We start from the raw sequence: 15207 nt of genomic DNA, 5'->3' as shown, positions 1-15207 counted from the left end.
ATGAAGATGAATGAGGGTGAATGATGGTGTATGAAGGTGAATGATGGTGTATGAAAGTGTATGAAGATGAATAGAGGTGTAGATAGGTGAATGGATGTGTATGAAGGTGAATGGAGGTGTATGAAGGTAAATGGAGGTGTATGAAGGTGTATGAAGGTGGATGAGGGTGAATGGAGGTGAATGATGGTGAATGAAGGTGAATGAGGATGAATGATAGTGAATCAGTGAAGATGTATGAAGGTGTATGAAGGTGAATGGTGGTGTATGAAGGTGAATGAGGCTGAATAAAGGTGAATGAGGATGAATGATGGTGAATGAAGGTGAATGAGAGAAAATGAGGGTTAATGAAGGTGAATGAGGGTGAATGATGGTGTATGAAGGTGAATGATGGTGTATGAAAGTGTATGAAGATGAATAGAGGTGTAGATAGGTGAATGGAGGTGTATGAAGGTGAATGGAGGTGTATGAAGGTAAATGGAGGTGTATGAAGGTGATTGAAGGTGTATGAAGGTGAATGAAGGTGTATGAAGGTGAATGAGAGTGAATGAGGGTCAAAGAGGGTCATTGAGGGTGAATGAGGGTGAATGATGTTGTATGAAGATGAATGAGGATGAATGATGGTGTATGAAGGTGAATGAAGGCGAATGCGGGTGTATGAAGGTGAATGAAGGTGAATTAGGGTGAATGAGGGTGAATGGTGGTGAATGAGGGTGAATGATGGTGAATGAGGGTGAATGAAGGTCAATGAAGGTGAATGAGGGTGAATGATGGTGTATGAGGGTGAATGAGGGTGAATGAGAATGAATGATGGTGAATGATGGTGAAAGAGGGTGAAGGAGGGTGAATGATGGTGAATGAAGGTGTATGAAGGCGAATGAGGGTGAATGAAAATGAATGAGGGTGTATGAAGGCGAATGAGGGTGAATGAAGGTGAATGAGGGTAAATGAAAGTGAATGAGGGTGAATGAAGGTGTATGAACGTGTATGAAGGCGAATGGGGGTGAATGAAGAAAAATGAGGGTGTATGAAGGTGCATGAGGGTGAATGAGAGTGAATGATGGTGAATGAAGGTGAATGAGGGTAAGTGAAAGTGAATGAGGGTGACTGAACGTGAATGAGGGTGTATGAAGGTGCATGAGGGTGAATGAATGTGAATAAGGGTGAATGCAAGTGACTGAACGTGAATGAGGGTGTATGAATGATCGTGGATGAGGCTAAATGAAGGTGAATAAGGGGAATGAATGGAAAAAATGGGTGAACAAGGTATTATCAGCGGTATTGGGTATGGTCAGCGGTTTATTATCAAAAGGCTCGGAGCCATTCCTACAAAAAAATTAGTGGCTACTCTGTCTGCATTCTGTTCGTTGGCCATTAGAAGTCTGGGTTCTAGTCACCAGCTCCTGAGCGATTTTTCGTGTGAAACGCCTGACTGTTTTAACTGAAAGGCTATTTCGACCATGAAGCCTCCAATAGTTACTCTACGTTTTGCCCTCTATGGCTGCAAGAATAGGCCTTTCTTTTTCATCGTGGCAACCAACAGAAAAAGGCCTCGAAACTATGGATATCTGGAGCAGGTGAGGAATACTTATATCCATAGTTATAACTTATTATTGTACATGTTACTGTATGTAAAAGTTCAAGACCAGACTAGAGTATTAACGAAACAAAAATCTATCTATCAATTCATCTAGGTGGGGACTTTCGATCCAATACCTAACACCAGAAATGAAAAGCTGGCAAGCTTAAACATGGATAGAATAAAGTAAGTTGAGAAGTCACCAGAATTATGTTTCATAAGGCAGTTATAAGTTTAAGTTATAAGTTATAAGTTATGAACTGCGATATGTTGTGAGATTAGATATAAGAATTACTTGTGAATTGTTTCAGATATTGGTTATCGGTAGGAGCAAGACCTTCAAAACCTGTGGCTATTTTACTAGGACTGGTAAGTTGACAGCAGCTTTAAGAGTACTGTACCTTTCTTTTTCCCAATGGAAAAATATTGGACATGTAGAAATAAACAGAAAGTAATGTTGAAAAAGGAACTTGAAAGAAAATACAAGCCTCTTTAAATTCCAATCTTTAAAATGACTTCATTTACATTATGTAATGTAGAGGATAGCTTTGAAACCCTGTACATGTGGATGCAATTGTTTTCTCCAGTACCCCACTTGGTTGTGAAACTTACTCTGACACTGTACTGACAGTTTGGAAGTATGTTGGTGTGAATTATGTGTAGGCGTTGCTTTGGGGGAACAGGAAATTTCGAGATGACTGCCATAAATACAAGGAGATTCTCAAATAATGTTTTTTAGGGTTGTCACCTGCAGTCTTTAAAAATTATTATTAACCCCGGCTTTCCTGGATAGAACAAAAAGCCACAGCCTAATTTAACTGTTCCCTCCAATGTGTTGTTCTTTGTGAGAGAGCAAACAGTAACCTTTTCTCTTAGAAGGTTTAAAAAGTACGAGGTGTTTGTGTGAACAGCTTTGTCCTGTGAGGTTACATGTACTGTAAACACCAGCAGATAAGCTGCACTTGCAGATAAGCCGCACCTTGAGTTTAGCACCTCATTTTAGGGAAAAGGTTCCGGGAAAGAAATCAAAATAATTCACTAGTGGAGTTTTTGAGAAAGATTCTTTACATGTACATTTCTTGATTTATTGAAGTCATTCAATGTAAACCCACGTAAACATTGAAAACAGAGAATACATGTACTTCAAACTGAAACCCTTTCCTACAATTATAGTTCTGCAATAGTATTGACATGATGTCTACTGATTTAAACCTACACCTGTATGTTTGATCTTTCTCTGGCATTTTCAACCAGTATCTTTGTTAAACAGCAAGAAATGTAAGCTTATGCTTGTGAACAAAAATGGCTCTTTTGGAGCCACCTAACTTGTAAGACTAAAAGTAATGACTGATGTGAACTCTGATGTTATTACAGTTCAATGAAAAGTGTTACATGTAATTTACATGTATGAAAATTTATTGCACACTGTCCAGGTGTTCTTGCAGATAAGCCACATCCCTGATTTTTAAGGAGAATTTTTAGTAAAAAGGTGCAGCTCATCCACCGGTGTTTACGGTACTTTTTTGCTGCTTTTTATTTTAAGGCTGGCATTCTTCCACCACATCCCCGTAGTCTAGTTACTGCTGCAAAAAACCGGGAAGCCCTGGCTGCTGGAGCTCTGAGTACAGACGTTTTGGAAGGAGCTGAAAAGGATGAAGAAGAACAAGAAAACGCAGAAGATTCATAAAGTTCCATTTGGTGCTTAAAGATGGGAGATTCTTGCATATATTAAATGTTTCAGGGTTCCTTCTAGCTCAAACAGGACTTTTAAAGGTAGAAATGACTTGGCAACAGACTAGTAATCTAGCTATTTTTACATTTTGATTGATTAAAGAGAGCCAAAACATTAAAAATAAATCTGCCATACCAGCTTTTCACATAAAGGCATACCAAATTTTTGGTAAGCTTGTGTGATACTAACTGAGGACTACTATACATTTAAGTAATCTTTCACAAGGACAGGTTTTGGTTTTGGATTTCAAGTCACATGAGCCTGACAACTGGTCTCCCAAAGTAGGCAGGAATTGAGCTGAGCAATCTTTCTTCATGAGTTATGCTTTGAAATAGAAGTTATGGCCTAAGTCATTTCACTGATGTGAAATAAATTTATGACGAAAGTTACGTAGTCTTCTTCTGAGCAGACTGATCACAAGCTTATCTCAAGCACAGGAAAGGAACTTTAATATGAATAGCATGTGAGAAGGGCCCCATTTGAGTCACACGCATGAGTGGCAAAGAGCAAGTACGTGAGGGAAGCATTCCAGTGAAGGAGGGTCTGGTGAAGAGGCACCAATGAAGTGACTTTTCTTGCTGCTCTCATGTGTGCTCTGCAAACATGAGCTTTCTCACAGACTAGAATATGAACTCCATAGAATGCTCGGCGGTATCACAATGATAAGTTCTTTCACATTGCATTCACAAAATAATAATTATAGACCTTTCTACCAATATGCCAGTCATTTTGAATTCAGTTGTTTCAAACAGGTATTATGGGATGCTCAGGGGAAAAACTGGTGTTGTATTTGCCCCCTAAGCATCCCATAATAGCAATTTGAAACAATGGAATTAAAAAAGGCTGTTTTCATTGGTTAGAAGGTCTATTTACCATGCAATACACACAATACACTAACCAACACCACGTGAAATCATTTTTATAATTACTTGGTATTTCATTTTAATTTTAATGTAACTTGTTTAGTAGTATTAGTACTGAAAATCCCCCATGGGGAGTGCTAATAAAATTTGCATTGTATTGTATTGCATTGGGAAATGGACTGGCAGTCTTGAGATCATGTTACTTTCTGATGAGAGCAAATAACAAAAAAAAATAATGTCCACTTGGTATCATGGTCTTACATGTTTGAAAAGACAAATTGATGTGTATTTACTTGTAGAAAGTCTGCACTCTCATTTTGCTACATGTAAATTCTTTATCAATGAAAATTTTTACAAAATGAATATTAAACAGAATGGAACATTATTTCATTTACAGCTGTACTGGGGGAGTACAATTTCTGGTTTTCAGAGGAATAAAGTGGAAAAGAAGATTCATAATAAAGTAATTATTTTGTTTTATTTAGTCACAAAATTCTTACAAATAATTTTTTTAAAAATGACTAATTTTATATGATTTACAACTAGTAATGTCTCATTTTTACATGTATGTGGATGCTGCAAATTGGCTAGTTTTAATAGTGCACTGGACACTGGACTGAGTGATCTGCATATGAACCCTTGCCAGTCATTGCATTGTGTTCTTGGGCAAGACACTGAACTTTCACAGCACCTTTCTCCACCCAGGTGCATCAACAGGTACCAGGAAATATAATGGTGGTAGCCCAGTCATGGACTACTACCCCATTCTTGGGGGAGTACAAATACTTGTATCTTGACACTTCATGCTACACAAACAGGCCACACATGAACATACTACATGTACCTAGCTACATCTTTTTTAACCATAATGAACTTCACAAACTTGTGCACTACAGGAAGATCTCTGTTGTGTGTTGTACTTTCTTAGGCATAAAAATGTGGGATTGCAGTGAAAATTGTGAATTTGAGAAAACCTCTTTGAATGAAATCAAGCTACTTTGAGTTTACACAAGAGTGCTATCTATGTTTCTTGGCATTTTCCAAAGCTTGCTTGTTTGCTTCTCCTCCCCATAATGTTGTAAAAATTGACCTGCAGTTAAAGAAGTGGTAATAGTTACATGTAGAACAAAAGTAATGTGGAACTAATTTTCTCAGCAACTTGTTAAAATAACACATCTCCTTTAAAATTAACACTAAACAGTCTCGTTTCAATGTTACGTCTGAAAAAATTACCGGCCTTGAGAAGAAATTTTTTAATGAATGCAGTGTGTGCACAAAACTTCATTGCTAATAATGCAACTGTATATTAAAGCCCAAACTAATATTGACAACCATTCTCCTTAGTGTTCTAAATACATGTATTATAAGCATTATTTTATTAATAGTACTAATTGACATCAACATATAAATCCACCTTGCTGGACTCAAGTAGGAAGAGTTTCATATATGTTGGGAGGCACAAAACAATTCACTCACTTCTGGACCATACATGTACACTGTACCTTTCAATGTCCAATGCATCTTTTAGCGTTGAGTCATGTCCTGCTGACACGACGTCCTTGATGGCTCTGACAACCGAGGTGTCGACCTTTAGGAATTCTGATAACCAGTCACAGCAACTGGTTACCACATCCTAGAGCAAGGAATCAAGAATTTAAAATAAACTTGGTTAGGATTTACTTTCAAACAATTATTACATGTAAATAACAACAAATTTTACAAACTAGCATTAGTCTTAAAATCAACCTAATCTATTAATTTGGCTACCAGCTCAAGATGAAACATTGCAATGCTGACTTCCACTTGATCAAGTGAAGCATTAACTTTGATTGAACAGTTTTTTGTCCTGTTGGGATCACCCTGACTGGTGAAATAAGAATACATGTGTTGCAGGTGAAAACCTGGCTCTTTTTAGCACCTTGTGTTAAGAAGCCCATTGTTTGCAATGACGAAAATAATTATTATCAGTCTCTACTAGTGGGATTATTTTAATCAATAACTTTGATTTTGCATTTGTCCTGTTGGCATCACCTTGACCTAAGCTTAGAATACATAATTATGTTCCAGGTAAAAACCTGGCTCTTTTTAGCCCCCTGTGTCAAGAAGGCTACTGTTTTTTAAAAATCCAAAACAAACAGTCCAAAGGTCTTTCCCATTTTTAAAAATTAATTTAAGAACTACAAAGGATGTATATAATTAATTATTGAAACACATTTCTTCAAATAATGCATAATTATGTAACCATCCAACCTGACCAAGTGGTAGCTCGCCATCCACCAGCCCCAGTTGATGACCATAGGACAGATCCACTTTATCTCCTTTCCCTAGTAGTTGCAGAGTTTTCTGTTTACCCAAAAGTTTGACAAGCCTTGCTCCACCACCCCACCCTGGTGTCAAACCCATCTTCACTTGAACAAATCTTATCTCTGCATCCTTAGACATGAGTCTGAAGTCACAGGCTGTTGTAAGCTGGCCAAGAAAAAAAGAAAAAAACTGATTTTTGGACTACAAGAAGCTCCACTTTTTTCCCTGTAGCTTGTAATTGTTGAGAGTGATGTGAAAGAAAGTGCAAGAGGAAAAATTTAAGGTGTAAGAAGAAAATAAAGCCAAGCAAGGGAAAGAAAACCTGCACTATTTACTCTTACTTTCACACAGTTACTTTCCTCTTTCTGTGCTTTCTTGCAAGGCATGTTCGATCAGCAAAGAAAGAGGGGCTGCTTTTACATGTAGTGTACAGCATGCAAAAAAAACTGTGCCACATAGCCCAGGGCTTAAATGAATTTTGCAGTCAGGCTAGTAGGTGAATCTATCCTTTGCTTGTTCCAGGGGGCAAGCAAAGATTTTGGGAAAAGTAAAGGAATAAAATTCAAATTAAGGAAGATGGCATTATTGCATTAGTAATAAATTTTAAATTAATTAATCATGCCACTAGAAAGTTCTGCGGGCACTAGTGAGAATGATCTTTGGGCTAGGAAATCACAGTTACAGCTTACCCAAAAGGTAAAGGGTAAGCCTCCTGAAAATTGGTTTTCTTTGCAACCTGCTCATATGTCTCTTGATTGGGGTTAAAGCTCTGAGTTACGTGCAGGCAACAAAAAATTGGGGCAAGTCAACAAGCAAAGCAAGCCTTCAAGTGAGGGAGTGAAAATGCCCCCGCCCCTCCAATTATGTTGGTAAAAGGACACAGCTTTGTTACTTCTCACATGGAGCCTAAAACAAGAGAGAGCAAACCCAAACGAGAAAGAGTGAGACCAAAACAAGATAATCCACTTGCAGGTTAAGAGAGATGAGACCCATTTGAAGGTTTCAGAGGGCTGTTACTACACAAAAAGTTTATTCACAGAACTGGTCAGTATAAAACACAGACTTGTGGACTGCAGACTGCAGACTTTTGAACTGAATGATGTTACCATTTCTATCATTGAGAGCTAACTGTAAATAGGCTAATCAGAGCATCATGTAGGCTAACCTGAGTGACGTTCAGGCTAACCGGAGTGACATTCAGGCTCACACTCCAGAGTGCAGACTTTCACTGCCATTAGCCTGAATGACCCTGTTTACGGTTAGCACTGAATCAATGGAAATAACATGATTTATTATATAGACACAAGTGTTTTACTGGAAAACACACCACTCGTAGAATTCATATGAAACCACATCCGGAACTCAGGGGGCGTATTTTCCATATCCTCACTAGTAAAGATATTGATGATTTTACTGATATCAAGTTTGGCTCTTAAATTGTACTTAAATTTGTTGGTGTATGATCGAAACATCTTTGGGTCTTCCTCAAAAGTCTTTGGCAATCTTCGGCAATCTGTGAAAATCTTCGTTAATCTTCGGAAATTTTTGGAAAATGTTTGGCAATGTTCGTGTGACCTTTGGACAAGTATTGGAGAATCTTCCAAAATCTTTGGAAAGTGGTTGAAAATCTTCGGAAAATCGTCAAAAACGCCGTCATCAGTATGTCTATATAATAAAAAGAACATTTAGCACATTAGCTCGAAGATATTAATTTTATGTTCTCGTGGCAAGAACAAGATCTCACTCTTTTGCTGCACTCACTTGAACTTAAAATCCATATCTTCTCGCCAATGTGTAGTAGCCTCTATATATACTTAGAAAGTCTGAAGTCTGCATTTTACTCCTGGTCTACAGTCTGCATTTCACCCTCAGTCTGCATTTTAACCTGACTGCAGTCTGCAGTCTACAGGCTGTGTTTTACACAGACCGTTCAGAACCAATGAGCTACTCACTTCAGCGCCTCCACCAAGTGCCCTTCCTTCAACAGCAGCCACACTAATGAGAGGGAGACTTTCCAGGCGACTCAGAGTTCTTTGCATAAAAGCACACATCAAGTTTCCTTCTCCTGGGGTATTGATCGTCTTAACTATACTTAAATCAGCACCTGAGCAAAACGAGCCTTCAGAGCCATGTAAAATCAAAGCTTTTCCATGTTCCCATTGTTCAAGCTCGTCAACTGCTTCAGCAAGTCTGACCATCATGTAACCAGTCAATGCATTTTTGCGTTCAGGATTTAAGAGAGAAATCACTGCCGTTCCTTCCTGCTCGCCTGTTAGCTTAATAAGTGTTACATCTCCACTCCCTAAGACTTTAAATTTCTGCCGTACTTCAGCTTCGTCAAAGAAACTATTTTCACCAATATTTCTTGAACCAGAGCAAAACAGTTTTGCAAACGTCCTCCGCACAGAAGAACGCGTAAACGAACTTCTTACTAAATGAGAACACATGATTATTGTCAGTAATTCACAGGCTATTTGATTGACGAGTTACAGATCGCTCCCACAGCACCTATAGGACCTTTAGTATAAATGAAACCGATCCTCTTTCTGTCCTTTTTTCAAAGCACTTGTACGTTGCCATATTGGCCGTGAATATGAAACCCGTTGGGGAGCCTGGTGAGAAAGTCCGGAGCTGGCACCCAGATCTCCTCAAACCGGAATTTGAAAAGGAATAAAATCAGGAACATGGAACATTCCGGAACATCCCGGAACATTGAATAGTATAATTATAGTAATTATGAGAAAAGTATGCAAAATTTATTTTTCAAAAATTAAATTAAACAAAAATAAACTGGTATCAGCCCGGAAAATAAAAAGCAAAACAAAAACGTTACAAAACAAACCAAAAAAAGAGAAAAAAGAAAAATGAAAATGACTGCAATGAGTGACGGCTCGCAACTTAGAAGACTAATCCATTCCTTCCAGTCGTTCGCCATCAGTTTAATCACGTGGCTGTCCCTTATTCCCAGATTTCGTTGTTCATAGAACTCTTTAATCAGACAGAAAAATATGGGGTACACGAGTGTGATTTCTTTATTCAATTCATTACGTCAGCTCAAGGATATGCGTATACACGATTTCTCATGAAGTTTCTCCATGAGGTAGAAATAGAAACTCTTTGGCATTGTGTTTCTTGTGTAAACTAGTTCGGACTGCTCAAGCTGTGATGACAGTGTAAACAAATACAAACACAAAATTTAAAAACATTTGGCGACGCACTGTCTTACAGGGTCGCTGGTCAAAACTTTATTGTCTCAAGAAATATTTGTTGCAAGTGTTGGCGATCTGAAATTGAATTCAAAGTGTCGCCAGCAGTTCAAATGCCTTTCCTGGAAAGTACAAGTTAGTTCTTAATTAATTAAAAACACTTCTACCGTAGGCTATAATCTATTCATCGCTAGTTCAACTTCACGTGCAGATCGCTATCTGACATTCGATCAAACTTAGTTTTCTATCGAACCATTCGAACGCCACCAAAGTAGACGAAACAAGCGAAGTACGCGCGTGAACGCACTGCACTAATCTTTGACCGGAAAGGCTGAGTCTGCACTTGGTGGGTCATAGTACCAGGCGTTCCTAGCGGAGAGAGCGAAACTGGGGATGATAATTGCAACACGAAGACGGAACAGTAGTGACAAAACTATGGCTACTGACTTAACAAGCAACTGTATGATGCTCCTACGAACACCTCAGATGTTGAAGAAATCAGGGATCAACAAATGAAACACAATGAATTACCTGGCAATCGTCGTCCGAATCGTTCAGATTTGTGCTGTAAAGCCCCGTGACGTGTTTGGCCGAAAAGAAGAAGAGCCTGCACTCACTGTGGTCAGTTGAAGGAATACCCAACGCTCCCTACCCCCCAAAATATCTTTTCATATTTCGAGCTGATACCAGTTTATTTTTGTTTATTTTATTTTCGAAAATTTAATTTTACATATTTTTCTTATAATTATCATAGTTATTCGATGTTCCGGGATGTTCCATGTTCCTGGTTTTATCGACGGCCATTTGAAAACGCCGGTGTCCGGCCTTTCGTTTTGGTGCTGACGATTTTGAAAACAGAAGCTTTCCGAAAACGATAACGGCATCACGATGATCATGTAAGTTTTCTTCAAACACAAATCCAAAATGACCAGTGATTGTTACGTTTTCAAATTTCTCCGGCGTAGTGTGAACGGAAAACATTTGATTCTTTTTCAGAATGAAAACGTAGCTTTTAAATTTCTTCAGCCAGGAGCCCTGTTCCAGCGTAGTGTGGTTGGGACCTTGAAACTAGACGGGTCGAAACTTGCTTACTGGAACTAAACTATGACTGTTGAAAAACTTCACACTTATCTAACAATTTATCCCATCACGCCGGCCTAACTTGAACAACCATTTTCAAAAGAAAAGGCTTTATTTTAACATCATCGACTGACTAAAACGAGGTCCCATTAGGGGTTTTTGGGATACGATATTAGGTCAGAAAAAATTATCGGGACAGAGGATATATAGGGGGAAAATCAATGGGATATGGGATATTTAGATGAGATAAAATGGGATGTAAGGTGCATGCATGTATGAGTTGAAAATTAACGGAATGTGGGATACTCAGACCGCCCCCCTCTGCTAATGGAGTATCAAAAACCTTTCATTGACACTGAAGATTCTCGTCCACAGAGCCTCCATTTCTTTTGGTCACGTGACATTTGCTGAATACAGACTGTGGACTACATTTACGCCTAATTGGCGCTCCGGTTAGCCTTAACTGCGCTTACTAGGCTAGTCTGTTTACGGTTAGCTATCTATAACGGAAATGCAAATTCGGAATATTAGTTAAACATTGCGTAGTCTGCCTGCAAATGCCATACACCCCAGGGGTCATACATCGGGCTGAAGATGAGGCTTTCGTTCAGGTTGTCGAAACGTCGGTCACCAACAATAGTTCTTTTCAGAACTATCCTCATCTGGACGATCACACTATAACAACTTCTTTTCTGAACCGTAATGATAAGTTATTACCGGCGGCACATAAACCAACCAAAGAGAAACCTTTGCGCGAATATAACTGAAGCCCAGCGCTGATTGTCAGAATTTTCACTGTATATCCCTTTCAAAGTGGGTGATAACAGAAGTATTATTATAGGCCAGCCATTGACAGGAAGTGAAAGTCTTACGCTCTAGGTTTGTCGGAAATCAAAAGTCACGACAAATCTAGCACACTTGTTCATTTCCAAATTCTCCATGGAAGAGAGGTTTTCTGCTTCCCATTTGCTGTGAAAATGATGAATACTTTCATTTTCCTGACCGCAATGTAGACAGAATACTTACAGTCTGAGTGCGTGACGGAGTCACGCACTACAACAGAGTGAGTGCACGTGACGTCATCAAATTCTCAAATCCAAAAGTAAAGAGCCCCTAAAGGTTTTATCTTCATCAGGCATAAGAGGTACTAAATTTATATCTGTTTAAAACTTTCCAGCTCAATAGCGTCCTTCGTTTGGAAACAAGCACATTTTGAATTTCGGAATCGTGGCCGTGCGTGACATGAAGCAAAATCGCGTTTGTCGAAAAATATACACTTATCTCGTGATTTTTAGCCAATTTAGGAGTAAAAGTGCTTTTGTAAATGTTTTTTCGGTCGGTTCAGATAATCGGTAGTCTAGATAGCCAAAGTAAGTTCCAGAATGTTCTAGATGTTTACACTATTTTTCAGCCGCCATATTGGAGAACTAAGCAGGTCCTCCAACATGGCGGCTCCATACTAGGCTCTGTAATTTTGCGCTGAACATTTCGACTAATATCTCAACTTTGGGACAACGCACGCTCCTTAAACATGGGTAACTGTCTTCATTATTTATCGTCTATAATATCACAATTTCTTGACTTTATCCACTGAATGGCTTTTGATTTCATTTTTTATTATGTGACAATGTACACACTCTATGGCTGGTTTGCAGTGTCACGCCATCAAAAATGAAAATCGTAACCATTCAATAAACTAAGTCAAGAAGCTGAGATATGAAAGATGATTGATATATAAATAACCTCGCCAAGTTTTAAGTCTGTACGGTTTTCCATCCGCGCGCTATTCGGAAAAGTGTTTCACTCAAATTTATAGAGCTTTGTATGGTGTCGCCATGTTTATGCCCCTCGAAGGGACACAAACATGGCGGCCGTAACGTAACAAAAACATCTGTCATTGAGTTTGCCATTGAAACGAAACGTTATTACTCTAGAGCTCCAATACATTGAAATTAATACCTTGTCTAGAGCAAGAACTGTTTAGTTAGTAAAAACTTGAGCAATAACTCATTTTTTGACTTACTCGACAGCCTTATCGAGCCGCCATTTTAATGTCACGCAACGCATAAACCCTGAAATTCCGACGTGCTCCATTACATATTATAACATAACTAAAGCAAAGCGCGCGCTCTGATTGGCTAATTTAGCATCTACCATTTGCCCATGTGTGTATGCTGCTGACGTGTGTGCTAATGTTTACAAAGCAAATCTTTTGACAGACATTGTTTCCAAAGTAATGGCCGACGTCCTTCTCCCAGAAATGCGAAACTGTCTTCACAGTTGTGTGAAGATGAAACTTTATTCAGTTACTGGTGTGCAGTCGGTTGTCATGAATGAATTTTCGCGCGCTTGTTTTTTCCTGTCATGTAAGACTACACGAACATTTTTTTGTGATGTAGCTCAATAAAAGGACTTCTGTTGTTCCAATGTCTCAATGTTATGTTATAAAACAAATGGTAAACGCCATAGCGTGTACTATTGAGTTATGGATGCACTTGGGAGGTTTGCTAAGCACTCAAGAAGCTAGAGTCGCACGAGGCGATCGCCTCGTGCGACTCTTACGCTTCTTTCGTGTTTAACAACCTCCCGCGTGCATCCATAACTCAATAGTACACGCTATGGCGTTTACCATTTGTTAAATGAGGAACCCTGTCGGGCTTAAACGTTACAAAACGTCAAGTTAATAGAGGGGCTTACATCTGATGAAACTAAAAGTTGGTAATTTCTTATTTTGGAAATTGATGACGTCACATGAAAACCGGCAATATGATGAAATTCAAATAATTAGACTTTCGTTTGTCTTAGCTAAATGGGGCTGGCGGGGGCATATTGGAAGTAAAATTGAGGTTCAAAAATATTTTTTGGGGGGGGATGGAGGGTGCGGGTTATCGTCATCGGAAGGATTTTTGCTCTTGAGATTCGGTGGGGGGTGGAGGGCTTGTTAAAAGGGCAGTCTAATACTCACTGCCACCTGTTACCATTTTGACTGTCTTAAGATAATAAATGAAGAAAAAGAGGAAAAAGCTCAGTATAAGGTGCAAAAGTATAACATTTAATCATGATAAAAAGTGACATAGGTATGCAAGCTCAAATCTATAAGACTTCATTGAAAGCACTTTACATGGCGTGTTTGGGATGAAGGTCATAATCTTCTTGTTCATCTTCCAATTCTTTTTCTAAGAGAGCCTCAAAAATCTTTTGTTTGGCTTCTTCTTGAGTATCCTGCTCTTGAACTTCTGCGGAGACTGGTATCACGTTTTCGTCCATTTTACCTCTACGACGGCGACGACGCCGTCTTCGCCAAGCATCACTGAAACAAAAACAATGACAAAAAAAGCCTAAATCCAAAAAAGGGAAAAGAAATAACTGAATTATTTTATATATAATTTTGGTTGAAAGAGAATTCGAACCTTTCACGAACAGATTGGAAATCGCCATTAGTTTGATTTTAAGACTGATCTGGTTGCTAATATTCAACTCACAGGCTTATAATTATGATTGTTTTCGTCAACAGTAATAAAACGGGTAAACTGTCAGCTTAATATCTTCGTTTCTTAGATTAAGGTGAAAAACTGAGAGACTGCACATAAAAATTTACTAGCTATATTCTCAATTTTTGGTCAACAATCTTTTCATCACTTTCAGGGGAATATAAATATACCTTGACGTTTTGTAAGAGACTTAATACAAAAATACGTTGCGTTGTATTTCTGTAACTATAATGATCTTTCTAGAAGGAACATTCATTAGTTACGCTCACAGCGTTTCCTTCGCAACTTTACCTGTCATCGATCAACAGAGATGCAACAACAAACATCAAGAGAATTGCGATCCAAAACTTGTTCATTTTGTTCAACACTAAAGAAAAAAAACACAAGTATTTGATATGTTTCCCCACAGAGACTATTTTCAAGTAAAAACTGTGATTGAACAAAATAAAGGCAACTCTTGACTTAAAATCGAAATAGTTATGGCAGAGGTTATCTGTATGAATCAAAAATTTCACTGATCAGCTAGAACTGTTACTAACAACTTGAAAATAACAACAACAAAAAATAAACAGTAAAGCTTCAATGTATCTAGTTTCCGAGTTTTGATAAGAAAAGGAAAAAGGAGATTTTACAACTGATTCATTGATGGGTTAAATCGGCTGTGTCAACATCTCTCTTACCTATTGGCGTTTAGCGACCAGAGCAGAAAATTATCCTTCTCCTTCTTCACAAGGAATTTCAACTGACTAACGGACCGTGCTGACGAGTTATTTATAATGTCCCAAGTCTAGCGTGTTACCTTAAAACTGTTAATGAGTTGGTGACAGCCATCTGCTACACTAAAATTACAGCTTTTCATTTAATTGTCTTCCCTTATGAAACATATTTATCGTGTTAACTGATAAACAAAAACCTGTAATGCTCAGTTGCAAAATCTGTAACAGGTGTATTGAGT

General features: G+C 38.4%; 2 protein-coding genes and 1 long non-coding RNA gene across 3 annotated transcripts; 1 reads left to right on the top strand and 2 right to left on the bottom strand.

Annotated features, from left to right (window-relative positions):
• Positions 1-1410: 1410 nt before the first annotated feature.
• Positions 1411-4651, top strand: LOC110044822 (small ribosomal subunit protein bS16m-like). Its single transcript, XM_020750403.2, has 4 exons — positions 1411-1574; positions 1692-1762; positions 1888-1945; positions 3120-4651. The coding sequence occupies exons 1-4, from the start codon at positions 1458-1460 to the stop codon at positions 3261-3263; spliced, it is 390 nt and encodes a 129-aa protein (XP_020606062.2). The 5' UTR covers positions 1411-1457; the 3' UTR covers positions 3264-4651.
• On the bottom strand, positions 4631-9342 carry LOC110044821 (ethylmalonyl-CoA decarboxylase-like). The gene is made up of 4 exons (XM_020750402.2): positions 8428-9342; positions 6422-6640; positions 5674-5804; positions 4631-5261 (listed from the first exon to the last, which is right to left on the bottom strand). Exons 1-4 carry the CDS (start codon positions 8920-8922, stop codon positions 5189-5191), a joined length of 918 nt encoding a protein of 305 aa, XP_020606061.2. The 5' UTR covers positions 8923-9342; the 3' UTR covers positions 4631-5188.
• Positions 9343-13792: 4450 nt separating this feature from the next.
• Positions 13793-15004, bottom strand: LOC149101983 (uncharacterized). Its single transcript, XR_016202605.1, has 3 exons — positions 14933-15004; positions 14544-14619; positions 13793-14071 (listed from the first exon to the last, which is right to left on the bottom strand). It is a non-coding gene; the product is annotated as an uncharacterized LOC149101983 (long non-coding RNA).
• Between the last annotated feature and the right edge of the window lie 203 nt (positions 15005-15207).

The sequence above is a fragment of the Orbicella faveolata genome, unplaced genomic scaffold (genome assembly GCF_042242905.1).
Source record: "Orbicella faveolata isolate gen_17 unplaced genomic scaffold, um_ofav_v1 contig_36, whole genome shotgun sequence".
In the NCBI taxonomy this organism is placed as follows: Eukaryota; Metazoa; Cnidaria; class Anthozoa; order Scleractinia; family Merulinidae; genus Orbicella; species Orbicella faveolata.
Note: the sequence above shows the minus strand (reverse complement) of the source record. Positions and strands in the feature narration are given on the sequence as shown.